General features: G+C 38.0%; 3 protein-coding genes across 5 annotated transcripts; 2 read left to right on the top strand and 1 right to left on the bottom strand.

The window, feature by feature from the left end:
* Nucleotides 1–536: 536 nt before the first annotated feature.
* Nucleotides 537–7,080, top strand: LOC113781133. Of its 3 annotated transcripts, none has more exons than XM_027326997.1 (15): nucleotides 537–624; nucleotides 736–910; nucleotides 1,030–1,078; nucleotides 1,195–1,234; nucleotides 1,843–1,947; nucleotides 2,611–2,723; nucleotides 2,804–2,872; nucleotides 2,955–3,097; nucleotides 3,255–3,348; nucleotides 3,444–3,505; nucleotides 4,134–4,238; nucleotides 4,775–4,850; nucleotides 5,718–5,830; nucleotides 6,424–6,483; nucleotides 6,585–7,080. In XM_027326997.1, exons 1-15 carry the CDS (start codon nucleotides 537–539, stop codon nucleotides 6,694–6,696), a joined length of 1,404 nt encoding a protein of 467 aa, XP_027182798.1. In that variant the 3' UTR covers nucleotides 6,697–7,080. The 3 variants fall into 3 exon arrangements, with proteins under 3 accessions (XP_027182798.1, XP_027182797.1, XP_027182795.1); XM_027326996.1 differs by having other exon boundaries at nucleotides 1,030–1,084; nucleotides 2,804–2,869; XM_027326994.1 differs by having other exon boundaries at nucleotides 1,030–1,084.
* A 756-nt stretch (nucleotides 7,081–7,836) lies between these two features.
* On the top strand, nucleotides 7,837–10,202 carry LOC113779922 (leukocyte receptor cluster member 1). The gene is made up of 2 exons (XM_027325708.1): nucleotides 7,837–8,684; nucleotides 9,270–10,202. Exon 1 carries the CDS (start codon nucleotides 7,943–7,945, stop codon nucleotides 8,675–8,677), a length of 735 nt encoding a protein of 244 aa, XP_027181509.1. The 5' UTR covers nucleotides 7,837–7,942; the 3' UTR covers nucleotides 8,678–8,684; nucleotides 9,270–10,202.
* An 11,593-nt stretch (nucleotides 10,203–21,795) lies between these two features.
* Nucleotides 21,796–22,823, bottom strand: LOC113781688 (24.1 kDa heat shock protein, mitochondrial-like). The gene is made up of 2 exons (XM_027327659.1): nucleotides 22,498–22,823; nucleotides 21,796–22,395 (listed from the first exon to the last, which is right to left on the bottom strand). The coding sequence occupies exons 1-2, from the start codon at nucleotides 22,757–22,759 to the stop codon at nucleotides 22,046–22,048; spliced, it is 612 nt and encodes a 203-aa protein (XP_027183460.1). The 5' UTR covers nucleotides 22,760–22,823; the 3' UTR covers nucleotides 21,796–22,045.
* Nucleotides 22,824–23,966: the final 1,143 nt, after the last annotated feature.

Here is a 23,966-nt window from a genome sequence, read left to right as displayed (position 1 = left end):
TGCACTATCACGATTAGACTATACATGTGTCATATATCTAACAGTGACACGATAGTGTATACATTGACAATGTATATAAAGTTAATCTTTTTATTATTACACAACAACATCACGCCTTTAAATATATGAAGTAGCATGGGGAAGGGAAAAAGGGGCAAAAGTAACTCTTTCTTTCTCTTTTATTTGATTTTATTACACCCATCCCTTCTCCCTAGATTTTATGAATCTTAACATCACCTAAATTTGATTTATCCGTACGATAAACTCATTTCTTGCCTGGTGGAAAAGAGGCGTGGAATCCATGACTGCCAAGCCCACGCGTTGGGAATGTAGTATTCCCTAAAGCAACTGAAAGGCGTGAGATATCCAGCAACTAAACCACGCCTTTATGATGTGGCATCTGAATGGGAACGAAGTCAAGAATTGTGGATACATTTTCCCGCGCCTTGAGAAGTCAAGTCTTAAAGGCGCGGTTATATATATCAACCCGCCATCGGTGGTTATAAAGGCTGTTTGATTAGGAACCAGAAAGGAATATGGCGAATAGAAGCAATTTTTACAAGAACCCTTCTTACGCTTACAACAGACAATTTAATCTCAACTCCGTCCTTCAAAATCTAACCAGTAATTAACGAATCATTATTTTCCCAATCCTCATTTATCAATGGAAATATTCAGCTTTGCAATTAGGTTTTTTTTGTCTCTTTTTTTTCAAATTTTCTTATATATTTTCAGCTTACAATATCGCCACTGGAAATCTTTCTACTGCTGCTGAGCCAGTCCCCGCCGACGATAAAAGCGTACGACATCGCAAGCGCCGACGGGAGCGGGAACCGCCGGCGGTCCAGAACGATGAAATTGGAGAAAGTAAAGGCCCTATGTCGCACCAGGACTACATTAATAAGAGAAGGTAAGTAATGATAAACCACCGAGTTCTTTTTTTTTTCTCTCTCTCTCAATTAATATTGACTAATTTGCTTGAATTAAGGTGCTGGTGAATTGAGAACTGATTAATTACTTGGCTATCAGGAAGGAGGTTAATTCTGCTGCTCAGCCTTATGAAGAACTATCTGCAGATGTATTGGTACTTAAAATTGAATTATGCTGGTTGTTTATTATTGTAAATTATTGTAACTTTTCCGTTACATTTGGTAAGTTTTGAATTATTCTTTTTCATTTTCATTTTGGGTGCAGGGAAGCTCAAGTTCAGTTTTGCATTTAGTACAGTATGATAGTAAGCTCTCGTTTTTCTTTGTGGATGCATATCTTTTTAAACTGTTTGGAGTTTTAGTCTTCCTTGTGAATATGAGTGTTCGTATGGAAATAGGATATCTTAGAAATGCTTGGAAGCAAACAACTATGCAACTTTTAGGTTTGAGGTTTTAGTTTCATCTCACTCTTGGTTTTTTTTTTTATTATATTTTTTTTAATACTGGATCATGTTTATGTTGGAAGGAAGACAGCTATTGCTACTTGCTATTTCCTTTTCCCATTGTCCTACATCATTCCCTACCGTGTCCTTTTCTAACTTCTCCTTTTCCCCTTGTCTGTTTGCTGAATATATGCGTGGACACCTAAACACATTTTTGTATGCTAGTAAAATAAATGGCTCCTTTTGTGCCTGCCATTTAACTTGGGCAAAAAATGGAAGTTGAATTTCCTGATTACTGATTGTCTTTGACTATGCTTCCTGTGGTCTAGTTCCCCCCTTTCCGTGGCTTTCAATTGCTTTAACATTTTTTCTCCAATAATTATATATTCTATAGTATTGCACTTCTAAGTAATTTCAGCTTTGTTGGTGATTCCTGTTGTCTAAAATCATGTGACGTAAAAAATGTGCAGGCGATTCCAGTTCTTCTAGTGAAGTTGGAGAAAAGCAATATCCTAATGGTGATTGTATAGGGCTGCTACAATCACTTCCAGACGACCAGAATCCTTCTACATCTGGTTTGTCACTGCATGCATTGAATCTTTAGCATATCTATTTAACAAGGAAGAGTCTGTGCGCATGTGTGTCTATTCAGTGCTTGCAAATTCTTGCGTGCACTGACACTTGATGAAGCAGTTCTGCATTGTGATTCCACTTGAACTTGATGAAACATGCAAGTTCAATTACCTACTTTTGCCTATATTTTGCAAGTTACTAACAATTTAATGCATATTAGCTACTTTGAACTAGTTCTGTTTTGCTAAATGATAGTCTTTTGATGAATTCTCCAGGCAAGTGCTGGTCTTACATTTCAATTTACAACTTTGGCAGTTAGTTTAACTGTCTGTCTCGATATGATTTGCAAATATATGTATTAGTACAATTATTTTCCACAATATCAGCAAGAAGCTTTTTGCTGCCTCGAATTTGTCTATTGTTCAGTAAATTATTGATCCCTTTCATTTCTAAGTACAATCTTGCATCTTCCATCCCATTGGGTTTCAATTTGATGTTACCTTTTAATAGCTTGTAGTTTGGAACTTCAAGCTGCATCTTAAATTCTGTAGGGTGCAACAGTCTTGGTAGTGAACAAAGATGAACCTCTTGATGCCTTGAGTTTTCATGCCATCCAGTATCTTCTCGTTTATGGCTTTTTTGGCTCAATTTGTATTTTTTATCAGATAGCACAACTGGAGTTGATAGAGTTAAAAGTCGAAGTGAGCAGAGACTTCCTCTACCTGGTGAGCCTGTTTGCGTTGTTTGTGGGAAATATGGGGAGTATATATGCAATGAGGTGGGCATTTCATGCTTCAGTTTTCAGTTCTGTTCTGTTTATTGGGTAATTACCTGACCACCTTGCATATTGCTTAGTAGACCGATGACGACGTATGCAGCATGGACTGCAAAGCTGAGCTTCTACAAAAGTTTAAATCCCAAGAGGTGGTATGTGCTTTTACTTTCATTTCCAGTTGGATTTTACCGTGCATTCTTTCACACATTGCCAACTTTCTCATAATTATACCAGGGTCCTGTAAGCAGCAGGCTTGTTTTCGATTCCTTCTCTCAAGCAGGTGGCTCCTTGGAAGTGCCTGAATCTGTTCAAGACACATGGGACTATGACCATAATTGCTGGTCCAAGAAGAGATCTAGTCTCTGTACATATGAATGGTAATCTCACATATAATTGATTTGTCATAATTATATATGTTCATGGGATAGACAAGCAGCTTGGAGCATTTACATATGTTCTGTACCATCTTATGCAAGAGAATGAGTAACTCTCTTCTGCATCATGAATTTGATGATATTCATCTTGCTGTTGTAGCTGGAAATGTCAGAGGCCTGGGCATCTTGCTGAAGATTGTTTGGTGATAACATCTCAAAGTCGGTTCCTTTCATCTGGGGAGAAATCCATCAAGGTACTTGTTTTCTTTTTAGTGTTTTAGAGAGTTTATAGTTGATGGCTGTAGGTCACTGTCAGGGAAAGTCATGCTGGGAAATTTTTCTTCGACAGGAGGGATCAGTTCAGAAGATACCCAATCCTATACCCAGAGACCTTCTTCAATTGTACAAAAGGTTTCAAAATTTCTTTTATGCTTAGCTTGGATTCAGATATAGTATTTCTATTTGAAGTGTCATTTGGCTATCCAGTATTTTTCTGGTTGGAAATATCTCAATCAGAAATTTAAAGAATGAAGTAGAGAAACTGAAACGAAGGGTTGGCTTTGAGACATGAAGCTGTGTAGAAGAAACTAGGTTCCTTTTCTTGTCTTAGGTTGGATTTGGCTATGCCATACACTCAATGATGTTGAAACAAACATGCTATTTGAATATCCTTTAGACACTGGCATTTTCAGTTTGTTAGTAGCATCTAGAAAATGGTGTAAAGATTTGATGCGTTCAGCATCCAGTGAAATATCATCAGACCAGACAAAAAGCAATGGATATATGTGCCACTAGGATTTGTTGATCTGTACAATTTTATTCAAATTTTGTGGCTGTAATCATGTGCTGAACCGTGTTTCACTTCTTTGAACTATAACTTCTAATTATACATTAGAGCTACTTTATCAGTCATGGAACAACCAAATGTTGAATTGTTTACTACATGCATCTGAGTTTGTACAATTATTATTCAGAATGGTACATGTCATTGTCTCTGTCCAGCAATGTTTTATTCTTTCTGGTCTCTCCTTGTCTGCAGATGTCATAATATTGGCAAAACCTTTTTGACTGCAAAATGTAGTGTTTGCCGTGGATCAACAACTCTGGCTACATGTCTAAACTGTAGTAATGCATTTTGTGACAGGTACTGAGAATTACTTTTTTGGCTGCTTTTGTCCTTACCTGTTGATGATGTTATTTTATATTATTTGCCAGTCTCTAAACCCTTGTCAGTATTGTGAATTGTGAGTTTTGGATAGAGAACATGTTGAGTGGGATTTCTGTACTGGCGACTAATAGTAGAATTTTATTGCTTTGGGTTTTGCTTCTCTAATCAGGATGCATGTGGGAGATTGGCTTTGCAAATGATAAAATTGACAAATTTGAATAAGAGAAACTATTTTGTTTGGGTAATGTTCTGGAATGCAAGAACAAAAGGCTAGAAAGTGAAGTAGCTGTACCTTTGTTTGAGGATTAGGTGTGTCAATGTTTTGTTTCTTCTCCAAATTGTTGAAAAATGCCTTAAGTAAACTAGCAAGTTGAAGGCTTGGAGGATGTTTAAGACTGTTTTTAAGAACTTCATCAATATGGCAAATGAAAAATCATGATGAATTTAAATCCTAATATACGGAAATGCCCTGGATGAAAGTGGTTGGTGAACTGAATTTTGGATATATCCAGTGCAGGTCATTTGGCAGACCACATTATGGCACACTCCTCTCATCGACAGTTTTACTCCTATAAACTTAAGCGTTTGGTAAGAATTCATTCCTATTCTCTGCCTCCAATTTCAGTATATTTTTATTTTTATTTTTATTTTTATTTTTTGGGTGTTTTAGAAGTTGAGCCTGCTCTGTAACTGTGGCTTGTTGAGTTTCTCTCTCAGCTATGTATCTCTCCAGAGTGAAGGTTTAAAGTTGTTGCATTCTTGACTGCTATGCTCTTAAGAATTGATTCTAGCACCAGATATATAAATATTATTGCACATTTCTATGGACTTCTTGTGAGTTCTTGGATGTAAACATGACCAGTTATGTTTCTGGGTTTTTTGAGTTCCACTGTGTGAAGGATAATCCTTGGATTGTGTTTATCATCCTTCCATTTTTCATATTTTCTAAAAGCTTCACACATGCAATCCATATATACCTCCCAATAACTCCTCATTCTTTAACTTAGCAAATCTGCCATTTGCCGCAGAGATGGTTTCTCTTTGGGAAAGTGCAGAATATTGCCCATACATGCCCCAACTTAAGAGTGGTAATGGTAATAGTAGGTTTTGAATTGCAAGCTATTAAAACATGGCAAGCTGTGCCTTGAGGAGTAGGAATACATTTCATGTGTAACAGACTAGCTGACTTGTCCAAGCTGATATTTTGAAGAGACATTAAACTTTGGACAGGCACCTTTCGGATGCTCCATGTTAGCTAATCTGGTTAATCTACTCATTCACAAGAGCTGGCCACCAATTGTTACTCACTTTTCAATTTGGTTTATTTTTTTTCGTTTATATTGTTGTGATTACTAATATCTTCATTCTGGAGGGGTGTACTATAACTGTGATATCTTTAAAGTCTTAGTATTGATCTTGATCTTTCTGTCATGTTTTATTCAATTTGCATAATAGGTCAAATGCTGCAAATCGACATGCCAGGTGACTGACATCAAGGATCTCTTAGCTTGTCATTATTGCCTCAACAAAGCTTTTGACAAGTTCTATGATATGTACACTGCCACATGGTAAGTGACATTAGAGGCTGTTTATGGGTTGGATAGCAATATTGATTAATCTAAAACACCATTTTCCCAGTTTCTGTGTGGAAAATTGATATTTACTCACAAATTGATTTCATGAGTTATATCTTACACAAGTTTTGATTTGCCTTCCCCAGTTTCATACTTTTTGTACTCTTGAATTTTGATATTAGGTGGATCGAATGTGTTTCAAATTGTTTATCCCCCTTTTTCTTTGGTAATTTGGATTGGACTTTGTATCATGAATATCAAACTGTCATAAGATCCTGGTGACATTTAGATCAGACTCTTCTTTCTTGGTGGCACTGCATACATCTTTGTGCTTTTGCCATTTTGCTTTTGTCCTCCTCGTTGTAAGCAGGAAGGTCATTCTGTGTTCTAGATACCATTTTAGATAGTCCCGTGGTTGAATTGTTTTACGAAAGACCCATTTGGGGACCCCTTTTTAGTTTGGATTTATGTTGTTGCCCTCTTGATTACCTAACCTTAACTATTCTGAGATGACAAAATTTAGAATGCTCAACCACAGCTATTATTTCTTCTTCTCTATTTCCTCATGAACAACCGATTGCTTGCAGGAAAGCAGCAGGGCTTTCTATTATCTGGGGTTCTATTTGCTGCGAGGATCATTTTGAATGGTAAACATTTGCTTCTCCAAACAATTTGCTTCTGCATCAAGAACCAATTATTTCTATATTTATAACTGTCCCAACCATGAGCACATGCTGCAATTTTACAGGCACAGAATAAATTGCTTGAGTGCAAACGTAGAAAACAGTGCCTATATTGTCAAACATCATGGCCAAGACCAGATTCGGAAGCCTATCCAGCTGAGTGACTTTATCTTCTAAAGAGGTGTTAGAGTTGGAGATGCATATGGCGACCAAAGGCAAATAAATATGGGGTGGATATACGCTGGCACTTGCAAGCAGTGTAAAGAAGTGGGTAATATCTACATCAATTTCCAGAGGCCGCGGGGCAACATCAGGATGCAGTGCTGTTGAATTTCTCGATATATTCCAGCCGTTGTATGTCTATTGTGCCCATCAATTGGAAGGTGTGGATAGATCCAAGAAGTTAGAAGTTGCTGCATACTGCCCATCTCATATGTGCCGAAACTTCTCAGAAAAAAGATGTTGATAATGCATCGTAAAAAAAAAGCCTGTGAAGCCGTGACTTTTTCCTTAACAGTGTCCATATAGCATTGTCGTTTAGTAAGCCTCGGTTCTATGGGATATCCTTTTCGCTTGTCCCATTATACACTGCAGCTATCTGGGATTGCTTTTAAGTCCTTTTTTTTTTGTTTGGGCCCGGGGGGGGGGGGGGGGGATAATCACATCTTGTATTTTTGTCAGCTTTTAGGAAAAAAAAATGGAAAAAGAAGAGATAAAAGAAGCTGTGAGTAGCTCAATCCTCTGGGCAGCAATGTTGTTTTGTTTCCATTAATCAAGGAGATAAATTTGATCTTCATACATAACCTCATCCATGAAGTTTATGTTTCTATTCCCATTGAGGAACTCATACGAAATGCTGTACTAAACAAGCATTTCCAATGACTTTCATGCAGCATAAGTTCATGAATTCTGTCCGCAAGTCACCCTACTGGATTAGTCAGACGAAAAGTTTCAACAATTACCGAGTAATTCTACGATCCAAACCCAGCGTAATTTTTTTTTAAGTCACAAATGTTTTACTTTCAAATTTACGACTCTTTATTTAAAATGAAGAAGGGGAATGTTACTTGGGGTCAGATTACGGATTGACACATTTAATTTGGTAAAAAGGAAAACATATTTAAAATTTTTTCTTTTTCCTATTTTAGAAAATTGAGAAAAAGATTTTGGAAAATCTTGCTATGTTTTTGCCGTAATTGGACCTATTCTTCCTATTGGGCTTTCTTTAATAAAAGTCTGGGGGCCCAAGTCTTTTAACCCAAAAGTATAAATAAGTTCCTTCGGATCGTCTTCCCTCATTTCGTTCAACAAATTTGAACGAGATTAGGGTTCTTACTTAATTCTACTATTTCCTTTCCGGTCAAGAAATACTTGAAGAATCAAATTCGAATAGAAAGCTCCATACATAATTCAAGCTGAAAAGATGGGAGGTCACGGTGGTCTGAATATTCTTCCTCAAAAACGATGGAATGTTTACAATTACGAGAACCGCGAAAAAGTCCGGCGCGATGAGGAAGCTGCGGCTAAAGAAGAGCAGCTCCAGCGCGAACAATCTCGCAAGCGCGACGCCGAGCTCCGCCTCGAACAGCTCCGTCGAGCACGAGGCTTGTCTAACACCTCAACCTCAACCTCCACGGCCGAAGCCATAGCCGTAGCCCAAGCCGATGAAAAACCGGCTTCGGTAGAGTTGAAATCTGAATCCGACTCAAAACACATGAATTTGTTTGAAGGAATTCGAATTTTTGATCCGATTGATGAGGTGAGCGAAGTTAGCAGAGATGAGAAGAAGGAAAAGAACAAGAGAGTGAAGAAGGAGGAGGTGAGGGTGGTGACGGCGGAGGACGAGAAGTATCGGCTAGGGTATGGACTGGTGGGGAAAGGTGTGAAATTACCGTGGTATATGGCGAAGCCGGGTGGAGATTTTGCTGATCAAAAGATGGTTGCTGATGAGAATCATGATTATGGTGGTAAATTGGAGTTTGGGAGAAGGAAGGATCGTAACAATGTTGGTGCTGATAGTGAGGGTAGTAAGAAGAAGAAGAGTTTGGAGGAGTTGAGAGAGGAGAGGTTGAAGAGGGAGAAGAGGGAAAAGGAAAGAGAAAGGGCTTTGTTGGGGGAGAAGTCGCGCAGGGATGGAGGATTTTCACTGCGGAGATGACTATGAGGTTTGAGCATTCTCCAAAGTTGGGTGTTATTTTTCATTTTCTGATCTGCTATATTGCATTTCTCTATTTAGATTGATTATTGGTTTGTTGGGTGGGGTGTTGTGTTAGTAATCTGAATGAAGCAAATAAATTTGTATGGACTCTTTTTTCCCTTTGGTCTGGAAGCTGATTGGTTTTTTAACTGTATGATTTTGGTAATGCTTTTCCCATGTTTTATTCTATGATGAGATGGATAGTTTTGGCTTTTCGCTGTATCTCTATTGAAAGATGTCACTGTTAGTTGTGATTTAGTCTGTTTTCAAACAAACTACTGTAGTTTATCATGCAAGTCTGAATTTTTCCTGATGATCAAGATTGTACATTCTCCTGCGAGTCATCTATTTGTAATACATGGTTGTATCTTACTACGTGATGCTTGGTATTGAGCAATTTTATGGTGTTCAGAGGTACTTGACATCTATTTGTAAAAGGATTATTTGCTGATGGTCATTGGTTTTTTAAAAACCAGTGACCATCAGCTCAGTTGGTTGTTATTTGCTTTAAGATATTACAATCAATCTTCTGATGTTGCATCTTTCATTGCAGAGGTGAATCTTACTTTCAGTTTGGAGCCGTGCTTATATCGGAGTCATGTACCATATCATTTCTTATTTTTTGGCACTCTGTTTTCATTGGATGTACCACATTCATGAAAAATTTTTGGAGACTCTATTGTTAACTGAGCTGATGGTCTGAACGTCCTCAGAAAAGCAAGATGTGGAAGATTCAGCTGTTATTGTGGAGTTCTCGACATGAATTGTGGCCCTGTTTTTTGCAATCTTCACTGGCACGAGTCTTCTGTCTCTTCTGGTACAAGTTTAATGGCAGGCAGCTGTGTCAAACGTCCCCCGATCTTGTAAATAGCCAATTAGTTGGAGAAAGTAACGTTAACTTATGTGTTGCTCCTTGTACTTCGCTGTTACATAACTAATACGATGCTTTTGCTGCAACTGCTAAGTTGTCTATTTCAGTAAACAAGGAATATTTATTTTTTTGGCCTTTTGGATGTGTGCCTATGGACTGATTATTGTATCAGATGATCTCAAAAAGAGGGTAAATTGCGCGGTAAGAGGTCTGTTGATGGTCGGTGTGGATACATGACTGTGGATTGATTAATGTATAAGCTCAAAAGGAGAATTGCAATAGGCAGTAGGTCTGTTCCTTGGGGAATCTCTTATCAATCTGTTATAATTTGCCAAAATGCTGCCTTTGCTTTGTATTCGTCATTCATGTTACTGATTCAGTTGTCATACGATGTAATTGGGCGGGAGGTGGAGAGATGCAGATAACATCGAAGATCTTTATTTCGGGGAATTGGCCTCTATCAAGTTTAATGTTTGTGGATTTTGGCTACACTTGAGACTTGCAGATCATTTCTGCAGTTTGATGCTGTGCCACTCAGCTTTGTTTAAATGGCCTGTATCAAGTTTCAAGTTAACGGGTTTTGACTACACTTCATATTGACAGATCATTTCTGCACTCTGATGCTGTGGGCTTAGTTAAAAGTATTCTGGTATGTTTAACGATGGTTACACTAATCGATGGTTTTATTCCCACAATCTGGACTGGCCAATATCAGCGGAATTGCCAGAGCTGTGCTAATTCTTGTTGTGGATTAATAAAATCCCAAGGGAAGCAGACGTTGGCCGCCTGATGCTCTTAACCAATGACGCCTTTTGGCGCTAAAAGAGTGATGGCAACGGGTGTCGAATTAATGTAAATTGCTTAGCTGGAAGCACCTTTTTTCACTTAATTAAGTAGGGTTCGTTTCCATCTGCTCCCAATAGCAGTAAACCAAATGGGCGGACGAACAGCTAATTCAATTTTAATACCGCATTTCGGGATATTTGAAATACTATTCTCCATACCGGAGCTTCTAGTCTTTAGTTAAAACTCATCCGTAACCTTATCTACACATAAAATATGAAGGCATTAGCAAAAGGTTTGATGAGGACATGAAAGACAGCGTTTTGGGAGGCGAATCTTTCTTGGTGGTCAGTAACATGCGACCGGCCAAACCATTCACGCCCCTGGTACTACATATATTGCTTCGCAGTGTCTCAGGTTTGAAGGCCATCGTGATATATAATCGCAGTTGTTTAGGCATTATTGACTAACATCCAAGAGTGCTCCCACAAAAAATACTACATAGTTGTAGCCTGTAGGCCTTGCTTTAATTTACGATGGTGAATTGGAGAGGATAAAGGAAGTTGGTCTGTGTACCGATTAAGTTTTCGGTACATAAGCAGAATTTACTTTGTCATCATTAATTACAAAATTTCTTCTATATGCTTGGATGGAAAGGCTCGATAAGCGGGCTCTTTTACATGTTGCAAATCTAACAGTCCCCTCGGTAAGTCCAGAAACTCAACTCACTTGCTAGAGTTAGAGCTACTGGTTTCGTGCTTCCACATATTTAGAACATGACTTCTTTTCTGTTTTTTTTCTTGATAAAGTTGGAAAGTAATCCAATTCTTCTGAAATGTTTGATATCTTCTGCTTAAATTGGCATTACTTGAAGCAGTTTCAGGTGGTAGTATTGAAGGTGAATCTTGGATGTGCAATTTGCAGATGGAGAGTTTTTCAAGTAATTTCAAAGATCAATGGTGAGAACTTCTCAGAAATAGTAACAAATTGATTGAAAGATCGCATGTCAAGGTTTAAACCTGTACTAGTCGAGTTAGTATAGGTCTGTAATGTGGTAGTATTTCACGAACTTTTGCAGGGTTGGAAGAATGTACGGTTGATTATAGCAATAAAGTGGTGATTGCAAAGGGAGATGTCAGATTTGATCAAAATGTCAGGAACAGTATATAAGGAACAGAATGGAGGATGAAGGCTGTCTGTCAACGTGGGCACTCATCTTTGTGTTTGTGTAGGTTACCCTTCTCAAGTGATCCACGCTTTGATTAAGAATCAGCAATAATTGACATTCATTTTGATTCTCTTAAATTTTGCCTTGCACTAAATCTGTTGTTTTGGTAGCGTTTCTAGTAGTAATTGTAGGCGTCATATCACAATTTAGCAGAGTAGATACTTCTTCAAGTACACAAGACAATAATAGTAGTCATATTGAATCAAAGAACGGATTGATCCCCAAAAAAAAAAAAATAAAAAAATTCAAAGAACAGACACTCGCAGTTAACCACCAGCCTGTAAGAAAATAGAATACGAACCCACATCCACATCATACAGATAAGAAGAGTGCAGCCTCTTTGGCCTATTAAGTGTGTACTGTCTTCAATCTCCATAAAGTACTGAGCATTTTTGATACTCAATTTTTTAAATAGTGACAACGAAAATTGCTTTTGGGTTTTGGATTGTGATTTTTTTTTTATGAATTCTTTTTTAGTTGCAATAGATGCATCTCTTTATCATTTTTTATTTTTTATTTTAACTGTCATTTTATATGATACATGTCACCTCACAAAAAATATTACATTATCATTTCTAAAATAAGATTTTCAAATAATTTTCTATCCACGCAAGCCCGACCGACTTATCCATAATGTTTTGATGCGACAACATGTCTCAATGAAACATATCCAACAGCGGCTTTCAAACATATGGAAAAAGGAAAATTTTTCGACTCTGTCATGTATTAGCTCAAGTCTTATAATGGATTACCTCAAAAGAGAAAAAAAAAAAAAACAAAAAGAGTCTGATCATGGCTTGAACAAAAATGGCATGGCAAGAAAAGGGCACAATTTCTTCAACACTCCCCCCCCCCCCTCTCCCAAAAAAAAACCAGATTCCAAATCCAAAAATATTGGGATGCCTTGAATCAGGTCTTCGACCTATGACGATTCGACTATGTTGAGCTGTTCGAGAGTCTCGCCGTTTGATTGTATATATATACACCATATATTCATTCTGTAATGTATTCTCCCCCCCCCCAAAAAAAACCAGATTCCAAATCCAAAAATATTGGGATGTCTTGAATCAGGTTTTCGACCCATGGCGATTCGACTATGTTGAGCTGTTCGAGAGTCTCGCTGTTTGGTTGTATATATATACACCATATATTCATTCTGTAATGTATTCTGATTCGTTCCAAAACCCTAATAAAATCTGATTCCCCCAAAACTGTTCTAGTGTTCTTGTTTGTTCTCCTGTTTTGTTGCATCTGCTATAACAAAAAAACCCCACCACAAAGAAGATTAATGAAGATCAGAAGAAGTAGAACATAGCAATTTGATGCAAACATTCGAACGGCTAAATTCATTCCATACATCAAACCCATTTAAAACACTCAAGAGTAATAAGATGTGGCCATCTTCTATTTCAGCCCCTAATATATGAAGTGACCACTGTAAACAGTAAACTGACGAGTTAGCAGGAAGGGATCATTTAGACAAAATCCTCACTACCTAAAACAAAGGCCACATTGCTAAGGAACCAAACAGATTTTTAAAAGAAAAAAACACATACATACATATATACATAGACACACACAAGGTCCTCATAAACAGGCGAATAGCCACGGAATAAACTGCAAGGCCCTCGCACTAGTAGAGTGAGGAAGATGGACTCCAACTTCTTCATGCTTTATTCTTCTTCAAATATCATTAAACATGAAGGTGAAAAATAAAATTCAATCATCAAATCACAAAAGCCATTGTATGTACTTGATGCAGGGCGTCATTAATCTTTCAGATTCTAAATGTACCAAAGATATGAAAACAACCATGAAACTAGTATCACCAATTAAATAGGATTAAAAGATGCACATCAATAGAAATAAAACCAGTAGCAGTACAACTACCCATATGAAAGGATTCCAAAATAGTTGTGATGTCTTGAAAATCTATACTCATGATTAAATACAGATACTTAATCGATTCAAGACTCCAACAATAAGGAAGATGAGCCAGCAAATGGGATCCAAGTCTCCAAATAAATAACCAAAAGCAGATCTAGAGGAAAAAGTCCGAAACTAGATGAAGATCCTAAATTGTTCTATCTACTCTTAGATATGGAAACCAGGTAGGCGAATGGTGATTCAGTTTCAGGCAACGTTGATGTGAACAACTTCCTTCCTCTCCTCAAATTTCACCATGGGGATGACCACCTTCAGGACCCCATTCTTCATCTCAGCTTCAGCTTCATCTTTTTTCAGCAACCCTGGTTCAAAAATCTCATATGTAACAGCATACTTTCTGCCTTCCTTGGGCACCCCGTCAACATCAGTAGCATCTTCAGTACCCTCTATTTTCAGGTTACCGTTCTCAAACCAGATTTTCAGGCCTTCTTTCCCTACCCCGGGGAAATCAAACCTCAGCTTTGCTGCTTCATCATCAACATGCATCTCGAAAACGTTCCTGTTTCCAGCTTTTAGAAAAGGGTTTTCTGCAATAAGAAGAATAACCAAAGAAATCAGGAAAACGTGGAACCAATGAGTACAAAAGGAAACAAAGCTTTGTGTCTTAGTCTACCATATGGGAAAATGCCCCTCTTGGATTCATCAGAGAAGATTTCAACGGCTTCCTCGGAATCAGAGCAGAACTCATCTGCTGCTTCAGAGTCGGAGTCAGAAACGATGAAGGTGGAATAGTTAGGAGCGGAGAGAGGGCGGAAAGTGAAGGTTTTGGTGGTGGGGAGGAGCTGAAGGCGGTGGGGAGCAAGTGAAGTGGTAGCAGCTAGTTTTGGACGTGCATTTGTGATGATCAGATGCTTCTTCAAGGAGGAGGCAGCTGTGCCCGTGAGGAGGGTTCTTAGGGAAGCCATTGATGACCGAATTGAAAATGAAGGTTTTCCTCTGTTGAAAGTAATTTTCTTGGTATCAGTCAAGTGAAGGAGGACATGTGGGAGAATGAATCTGATGGAAAAATTTGTACTAGAGAGGAGCAAGAGCGGGGATATGGGATTGTGCCACGTGTAATCATATTGATTACAAGTGCTTTGCTGTGATTTTTTTTTTTCTGATGAATTACTGATTTGTTGTAGCAGCTAAATTCATCTGCAATGGAGTATGTACAAGAAAAACTAATGTATATACAAATGCATTTTGGCTAATGCATTGAAATAAATGTATTTAGTTGTTGGGGAATTTGGAACATTTTGGATCAGATGAGGACTTTGAGAGCATGGTGTTTCAAGTTACGGGGCAAATTGTGATGGTTAATTATTCATGGTGATGGTACCAGTATGGCCAGCAGATGAACCAACATTTTGCGAGTGTAATATACTTTTTGTGACCTCAAAATGTAGTGAGATCAATTTCATAATTCTGAAAAATGATACAGTAGTATTAATTTGATAAGAAAGTGAGATCAATGCTGATGCGTATAAACATAATACTATATAGTAGTCCCTATTAATTCTTAACTTTCTGTATGCTTCTTAAAATGATGATATATAATATGTACCCCTATAATCCTGTGTAATGCTTTTTTGCTTTTCTTATGTTAATATGCAATTTACAATGGCAAAAATCCAAGGCATCTATTAAGAAATCCAATCCACAACATTAGGGATACGCAATTTTATTTATAATTGAGAGTCAAGCAATTCAAAATAGTATCAAGCTAATTCATCAATTTGAATGAAAATGACGATAAGCATATTGCTTACTTTAACTATGTTAAGTTTTGAAATGCTAACCCCTGTCTTACTACCACATACTGGCTTTGTTTGGATTGCATTTTTCTGAATTTTTTACAGAAAAATTACTGTAGCGATTTGATATACGTGAGGTAAAAAGGTGATTGAAAAATCTATTTTTCTTTGAAAAAGAGAAAAATTGCTTTCTAAACAAAGCCACAACAAAACAGCTTAAACCAGACAAATGCTTAAATCGGCATAGCAACCACTAAAATTCATGTAATTGGCCAGATATGGTGTCGCACAATTTTGACAATAAAATTAATTGAGGCATCGTGGCAAATGAAGTGCATGAAATGAAATACTACTGACGATTGAAACCAACACTGCAACGCTTCAGTGTTGAATATCAGTACACTAGTGTCACTAGAGCATTTTGTTTTGCCTTCACTTTTTGGGTGGTCGGAACCTGGACGGGGTTGGGAAATGACAGACAACAGTAACTTATATTCTTATCTCTTTGGGGATCATTCACAAACAGACAACAGTAATTTTTAAGTTGCTTGTGGCAAATTTAAACGGCTAATATTGCACAATTATTTCCTCATTTTCTTAAAATCGACATTAGATTTCACAGTGAAACTTAGACCTTTATTTCACAGTGCAACAATGTATTATATAGTTAAAGGCTGCTGTAAATACAATTCTTAAAAGCAAAAATTAAAAAAGAAAGACCGCAAGGAACTAATAGAAACTCAGAAAGTTTATTCTAATTATCTCAGAAATGTTTGGAAAACCATAAAAGAAATGACCCACAAGCCACAAGTAGGAAAACTTGTTTTCACAGTGCTGCTTTTTGTTTTGTACGCGGAGATGTAGCACTTTTTGTGATGTGATGTATGTGAGATAAAAAAGTGATTGGGAATATAAAAAAGTAGGTTGGAAAATGTGTTTATGATGCAAGCGAAATATTATTTAAGATAAATTTTGTATCCAAACACTCCCATTATTATTACATCACCGAGCAGTTATGCTTTAAGCATGCGTGGGATGAGAATGGGTTAATCCCGCTCTTCTGTGTTAGTAAGCACTTTTGTAAATGGGTTCTTTCGACCGTTGTCCATTGCTCATTTCGACCCTTGTCTTTGAAAATATACGATCGTTTCGACCAAAAACATTGGTTGTGTTTGGATTGCATTTTCCGTCATTTTTTATGGAAAAATTACTGTAGCGATTTGATATATGTGAGAAAAAAATGTGATCACGGAAAACGACAATATTTTCCGACGGAAACAAGCAATCCAAACAAGGCTAAAGATCAGCTCAAAGCTCTATGAAACGGAAAAAAAAAAAAAGAAAGAAAAATGAAGCATTAGGATCAAATTTTTCATGCAAATTTTCCTACAGACACCATCAAAATTATAGTGTGTTGTGATGCATCGTGCTTATTTGTATACATAATCTATAGCACGACAGTATAATTAAAAAAAAAAAAAGAAAGAAATATCCCAGACTCGTATGAAATCATGCAAGTCATAGTAGCCCATGCATACTTAATGCTCGAGAGCATTCAACTCACAGCCGATCGAGGATTAATGGAGTTAGTGAACAAAAGGGATATCATCAACACACCAACAGGATAAGCCCATAACCGGAATGAAATAGACAAAACCAGAAAAACAAGGAAAAGTTCAGCAGAATCTACCTATAGCTAATTAATTAAGCTACATTAATTTACATAGGATGGAGGAAGTACAAGTGCGTAAAAAGGAAGTGAAAAAAATAAGTGGGTAAAACTAAAAAGGGCAGGTGGTATATGTTCATGAATGCATGCATTTACAAGATACTAGTTATAAATTGATGAGGGCATGCAAAAGAGTTAAATCTCTAAATGGTGCTTGATTAATTCTCCAAAATTAATATTAATTGTCAATTGTACGAAAATTTTGATGGTAAGAATTGTTACCATTTTTAGTCAAACAAGAGCTAAGTATGCAGTATTTAGGTAGTTGTTGCTGCATAGCATCCTACAAGAATCTTTGGGAAATTTTTGTAGTAAGTAATACTTTCAACAAAAAAAAAAAAAAAATCGGGTCTAACTTTCAAAAGAAATATATCAAGGTAAACAAACTCTTAAGATGGTGCCTTAATTAAAAAGCAAAAAGAACTCTTAAGATGAAAAAGGTTTCAGTGCATGTAGGCAAAAGTTGGTGAGTCTGTGTGTCTCGGGATTCAAAAAACCTTTGGCATGCGCCTGCAACTCAGCAGAAGCAGGCAAAAGATGGATGCAAATGGTACAGAATCAAATTTGAAAGCGACACGCGGAGCAGATAAAGTCTGTCCTCCCTCGTACCATGAACATGATCCATTCCAAAAGAGAAGCCTAAAACAAAATTGTTTTGATGGAAGGAAGTAACTCTTGGAGAGAATCGAATTTTCATCCAAGCATGTAATTTTAGTTATGATATCTTTAGACAAAAATGATCCATAATTTCATGCAGTCCCGTTTGGATTGTATTTTTCATGATTTTTCATGAAAAAATTACTGTAACGATTTGATGTATGTGAAAAAAAAAAGATAATAGGAAAATATGATCACGAAAAATGATGTAATTTTTCGACAGAAAATGAAAATCCAAACAGGGCTTAGCCAGTCACTCTTCAACACACATAATCTGGCGTTTGATGGATCGATGTAGAATGCAGGCATGAGGCTTACATGAATCATAAATTGGAGCCGTTTGTATTGCGTTCTTTTTTCTTGAATTTGCCAATGGAAATCGATTTCCACCTCGGGGCTTACAAAATAAGCTGCTTTTTTATGTGCCAAAAAGATATGAACTGAATATTAGCAAGTACTCATTTGTAAGCACTTAAGGGCTACTTCAATAAATAACCGACCCTCCATTGGCTTTGCTAGGATTGGACGAACCGCGCCAATGGTGATAATAAAAGAACAGAAGAGAGCCCAAAATAAGAAAGCTACTAAATTTGGACAAGCAAGTCTCCATATTGAGTTAATCACCCACATCAACTTGAAAAATCACTCAGTATGTGATTTAATTCGTTGTAAACAATTATTATGTAATGAACGGCAATTTAAATAATAATTAAGTGTTCATTATTTGTCATCTGAAGACCAATCATCTGTTGTTTTCGTTTTGAAATTCATTGGTTAATTCTCCATTTAAATTTCACAGCATAAGGCTGACAGAAATTGACCAAATCACAATCAATCAAATGCACAGTTTTCCCACTAATTTCAGCATTAAGATTTGATTCGTTTGTCAATGAGTATTATGCAAAATTTAGAAAAGAAAAGGAAAGAAATCCATCCGCTACACTCTGGATTAAAGATCACTAATACAAACATCATTTTATCCATAAAATCATAGAGCATAAAGAACCCACCACAATACCTCACCACAAAATTTTAGCTAGAAAGCTAAAACAGGCCCACCCTGGACCTAAAACAAAAAAGACTAGAAAGCTAGACAATGGTCGATTTTTCAAAAGGATGCACTGCAATCGGACGCCATAAGAGCTTTGTCATCAATTTTATTGACCCTGATAAAAGCCCTTAAAATCCCATCTCTCATCTCCGGCTCAATTTTTGCAACCTTGATATTCATGCCAATCACCTCGAAACTGCCCTTATAACCCCTCCCTTCTTCAGATTCGTGTTCCGCTTCTCCTTTACCCTCAAAGAATACAGTATTGTTCTCAAGATGGACCTTCAGACCATCTTGGCCAACACCCGGCATGTTTACCCTCAACAGACAACCGCCCTTCACTGGGCTATGCATTACAGGCATCAGAGGCCCTCCTGTTTGAAACGGGTGGGGAACCAACCTCTGTGTTGGTTTTTGTTTGGGCGGGGAGTCTGAGCTCCCGGTGGAGAAGAAACGGGTGGCGATGGCTGTGTTGAAGGTGGTTCTGGGTCGCAGGGATTTGGGCAGGAGGGTGATAGCTGCGGAGGAAGCCATTTTTTTTGCGTTCTCTTTGGGTGCAGACAAAAAGGCTCAGGCACTAGTAGCTTTTGTCTTGCTCAGCTGTGGGGATGTTACTGGGTGGGACGCTACGCTAGGGTTTTATTTTGGGAATTGAAATTGGGAGTTATCGAACTTTTCTTGCCATACACGTGGACTGCAAAAGAGGAGGAAAGATTTTCTGTTTTATTTTTTTTCCTTCATCTTCATGGAAGTAAAATAGACGACAAAAAAATAAGTATTGCAGAGTATCGTCCGCACATGCTCAAGCTCAACAATTGCAATGAGGGAGGCCAATTTTCCTTTTTAATCTTTTTTGGGTTTTTAACTTTTACGTTTACGTTTTGGCCAAGTATTTGTAGGCCAGCTGTATCTGATCAAATGTTTCTTCTTCAGAATTCAGATAGTACTCCGCTGCCCTGCTGTGCTGGCTGGACAATAAAGTGCAGTGCAGCGCAGTCTTTTCTTTTGGTAATCTCAATCTGGCCTATGCACAGTGGCTAACGTGGAATTCTACAGCCTTAATGCCCGTGGATTGACAGCAATGCAATGGTGGGGTGGATCATGGATGGATGGATGGATGGATTCCTGAGTAGTATTTTGGGTACTGCTATCTACGGCTTTATTAAGTGCTATCAACATTTAGCTTTAGCAAGCTACCTCTCTCAAACATGGATGATGGATGACTGAGATTTAGAAGCTGATCGCGTTTTGGATCTACCTTCCCTTTTCTAAGAAAATAGAAATGAAAAGATGGGTCAGTGAAGTTCTCAACCTTGAACTAAACTTCCAGGATCACGCAGATGCATTCAGAAGCAAAACGGAAGAACTTGCTTGCAGTCTTGCAAGAAAACCAAAATCCTTGCCAATAGTTTTCCTCTAAACTCAGCATAAAGTCCTTTCTCTAAGAAGTAGGGAAGCAGAAAATGAAACGCAAGGAATTAGTCAAACATCATATAAACATCAAATTATCCAATTGTCACGGGTTAAACAAAAATTACAAGAAAATCATTCATCAGGGAGCATGCATCCCAATGGGACCAAGACCAAGAAAGGCCATCACTATTCACTGCTCGATTCAAGTCATAAACAAAACCCACTTAACAAACTACCAAACAAGATCAAACATCCACAAACAGCTAAAGTAAAACATTAAAAAAAAAAAGTAGTAGTAGTACTAGCATCAAATTAGCAACTAAACAAAAGGTCTTCAAAGCTCAAACAGACTAAGCTACGGCTGTGTGTTGCCTTCCAAATAGATCCACAAAACCCCATGTTTGATCTCAGTCTTGAGGACCTTGTCAATCTTGTAAGCCTGCGGCCTAAACCCAATCTTACCCTCATAAGTCCTCCCAGAATCTTCATCTTCCATTTCTGCTTTTCCTTGCCCTTCAAAGAAAATGGTATTTATCTCCTCATCCAAACGCACCTTATACCTATCTTTTCCAACCCCAGGCATAATCACTCTCATGGTCTTGAACTTGGGATCCTTCTCTGTTTTCAGAGCAATTGCTGCTTTTGGGCCCGAAATCTGCAATGGGTGGAGGGTGTACTCCTCATCTGGCTTGGGCAACTCGGAATCAGAGGATTCTGAGGTTGACCCTGTGGAGCTGCTGCTGCGCGAGAACAAGGAGCGGCTGATGGCGGTGGAGGTGGTGGTTAATGGGATTCTCGGGTGAAGGAGTTTAGCGTAGTTGGTGGTGGAAACGGTGGCGATAGTGGCTCGTCTGAGAGTGAGGGCCAACAAGGAGGAAGCCATTTAAAGGCAGTTCTGGACTAACCTGCTTTGGGTCGGGGGAAGGGAGTGGGGATCTGAGGGGTTTTAGGGGGGTATACGTAGGAAAGGATTGAAATTTCGGAGAATTGTAGGAAATGTCTGATGTCTTAATTTACTTTACCAATTGTATCGCACGTTAATTAGAGGAGGTTAGTCATACATAACTCATAAGACACCTGTCATTTTCGAATGTCCAGGAATATGCAATTACAGTCAATTGAGTACTGCGTTACTAGCCAATCATTTTTATTTCCTCCCCAAAAAGTTTTTACATTTTTCACGAATTCACATTTTATCTCACATGCATCTTTTATATAAATTTCAGAAAATAACAATCCCAATTAGGTCTAAGACGTATGATGGCGATTGTTTGAGGGTTAAGCTTTCATAAATGCTTACAACGTGATAAATATTTTTACACGAACTGCATCAAGGTTGAAGTCACTTATCAGAGCAATTTTTGTAAAGCACTTGTTACTCACTCGTGTAAATAAAATCATGTAAAAGTGACATATTCTTTATGCAAATTTGCTCCACCTTTAGGTTAACACGGAGTAAAATAAAAGGCATTAAGATCCTTATGTAAAAAAAAATTGATAATTGAATATTGTTGAAGTAAGGAAGCTAGCTGTTTCTCTATACTTGATTCAAGACTTCCTCGCTCAAAAAAAAAAAAAAGATCATCCGAATGGAGGAATCAACAAAACATGAAGTAAATCAGCAAGGAACAAACCAAGCAGTAATGATCCCTAATCTTTCCTAACAAAAGATTTTCAACACAGTGATGTCATAATCTATGATCATTAACAACGTAATTGATCCCAGACTCAAAAAAGGATGAAACTAATGAGTCAGCAAAAGGGTTCAAGAACTGACCTTAACATCTCCCTATCTATACATACTGTAGATCTAGAAACAGAAAATAGAACTTTAAAAGGTGGGAAAAAAAAAAGATATGAAGCGCTATTAGAAGTTAGAAATGGGACGCCAAGAAGACAAGTGCTCATCCACTTTCAAGCTGCGTTAATGTGCAAAATGTCCTTCCTCTCCTCAAATTTGAGCTTAGGAATCACCATCTTCAGCACTCCGTTCTTCATCACAGCAGTAGCTTCATCTTTCTTCAGCATCTCTGGCTCAAAAATCTTGACCGTAATAGCATATTTCCTGGCCTCCTCGTCCATCCCACCATCAGTACCACCTCCGACAGCCACTTCAACGCCTTCTATTTTGAGGTCGCCATTCTCGAACCATATTTTCACACCATCTTTTTCCACTCCTGGCATGTCAACCCTGATTCTAGCGGCTTCTTCATCACTCTGCAGCTCAAGAATGTTCCTGTTTCCAGCTTTCAGGAAAGGGTTCGCTGACCAAATAAAAGAAACTCTTAAAAAAACATAATCAGAAACATATCAAGAAATCACACGTTAGTGGTAGAATTAGTATGTATGTCATTATTAGTCATTACCATAGGGAAGAGTGCTTGGGTTGGAGATATTATCAAAGCAAGATGCCAGTGTTTCAGCCTCAAAATCTGAGCCGGAATCAGATTCAGATTCTTGAGAAAGAATAGTACCGGTGGCCTCACTTTTGGCCGAGAGAGGGGTGAGAGCAGTGAAGCTAGTAGAAGAAATGAGGCTAGGCAGTTTGGAAGGAGGTGGCAGTTCTGTCACCAGATGCTTCTTGAAGAAGAAGGAGGTGGCAGTTGGAAGGGTTGTGAGGGAAGCCATTGATGATGAAGATGAAAAACTGGAAGAGGGTTTCTTGTTGTAGGAACGAATTTGCTTGCAGCGAGTAGCCACGAGAAGGGAGAGTATTAAAGCAGCTGGGAGAACCGGATCAGAGAACATATATGCATATGACAATTTTTTACTACTACAGTACAATCGAGAAACAGATAGGGATGGGGAAAAAAAAAGGATAGAAATTCTAAAGGAGTATGATTCCAAACTAGTGAAAGTAAGAGTAAAAGAAGTATAGAGACAGTAGACTTTAGTTCTGCCACTGTTGTGCTTCGCTTTTTAAGTTCACAATCTGGCACCGCTGGTGGTACCAAGCTGGTGGTATGCTTGGAGATGGGAGCGTCTGTTTAGTATTGGCAGCCAAAGAAAATTAGATGATTAGTGCTAGAATTCAATGAATGGTAAAAATTTGGGGAACTCGTTTGGATTGATATTTTCTAGAGTTTTTTTTTTTTTTTTTGTAAAAAAAATGTAGTATAACACGTATTTTTTTTGGAATTCTTTTTGTAGAATAATGTACTACATTCTTGAAACCAAGTTTCAAGCCTCCTCCTCCAAAAATATATGCCCATGTAAGCTTTTCTTGATTTACTAATTTACTCGAGAGAAAAACCAGAATGAAGATTTGATCTGCTACACACGCCGAGAGAGAGAGAAAAAAGCAATAATGAGAAATAAAATACAGGAAATTTCCAATACATCATCTTTCTTTGAATTAAAGAGGCAAAAAAAACAACATGGAAGCTACTAGGACACTAGGGTAGTACTACATCAGAACGTTAAACTTTGCCGGAATCATATCAAACACGAAAAGTTATAGCAGTACAAGAAGATCAAGGATCATTGGCTTTAAACACAGTTGTCATTTTGATGATCATGTTCGTAGGATCACTCTTATCCAACTCATAAGTGGCCCTCTTGACAAGCTTAACAATGCCGAATTGCCTAATGGTAATTAACATGGAATGAGCCCTCCCGGCTTTCAAAGCTGCCTCCGCTTCACCCCTGTATCCGGACGATTCAGTAGTGACTCCACTTTCGTCCACCGACTCCAGAGTCTTGTAATCCTCCTTGTCCATGTCAGTTTCGATTATAACTGCAGCACTCGAGCGAGCGGAGGAGCAGCGGCTGGTGGTGGTGCTGGTGAATCTGGTGACAGAGGAGATGGGGGTTTTGGTGGGGCGGCGAAGGAGTA

The sequence above is a fragment of the Coffea eugenioides genome, chromosome 8 (assembly GCF_003713205.1).
Source record: "Coffea eugenioides isolate CCC68of chromosome 8, Ceug_1.0, whole genome shotgun sequence".
Classification (NCBI taxonomy): Eukaryota; Viridiplantae; Streptophyta; class Magnoliopsida; order Gentianales; family Rubiaceae; genus Coffea; species Coffea eugenioides.
This window is presented reverse-complemented; position numbering and strand designations above follow the sequence as displayed.

Bases quoted from the DNA above. Each gene is read 5' to 3' on its own strand.
- LOC113781133 (XM_027326994.1), top strand. From the start codon at position 537: ATGGCGAATAGAAGCAATTTTTACAAGAACCCTTCTTACGCTTACAAC. The intron at 625-735 runs GTAATTAACGAA...ATATATTTTCAG, and splicing joins CGTCCTTCAAAATCTAACCA to CTTACAATATCGCCACTGGA. The intron at 4,239-4,774 runs GTACTGAGAATT...GGATATATCCAG, and splicing joins AGTAATGCATTTTGTGACAG to TGCAGGTCATTTGGCAGACC.
- LOC113779922 (XM_027325708.1), top strand. From the start codon at position 7,943: ATGGGAGGTCACGGTGGTCTGAATATTCTTCCTCAAAAACGATGGAAT.
- LOC113781688 (XM_027327659.1), bottom strand. From the start codon at position 22,759: ATGGCTTCCCTCACAACCCTTCCAACTGCCACCTCCTTCTTCTTCAAG. The intron at 22,396-22,497 runs GTAATGACTAAT...TTATTTGGTCAG, and splicing joins CCCAAGCACTCTTCCCTATG to CGAACCCTTTCCTGAAAGCT.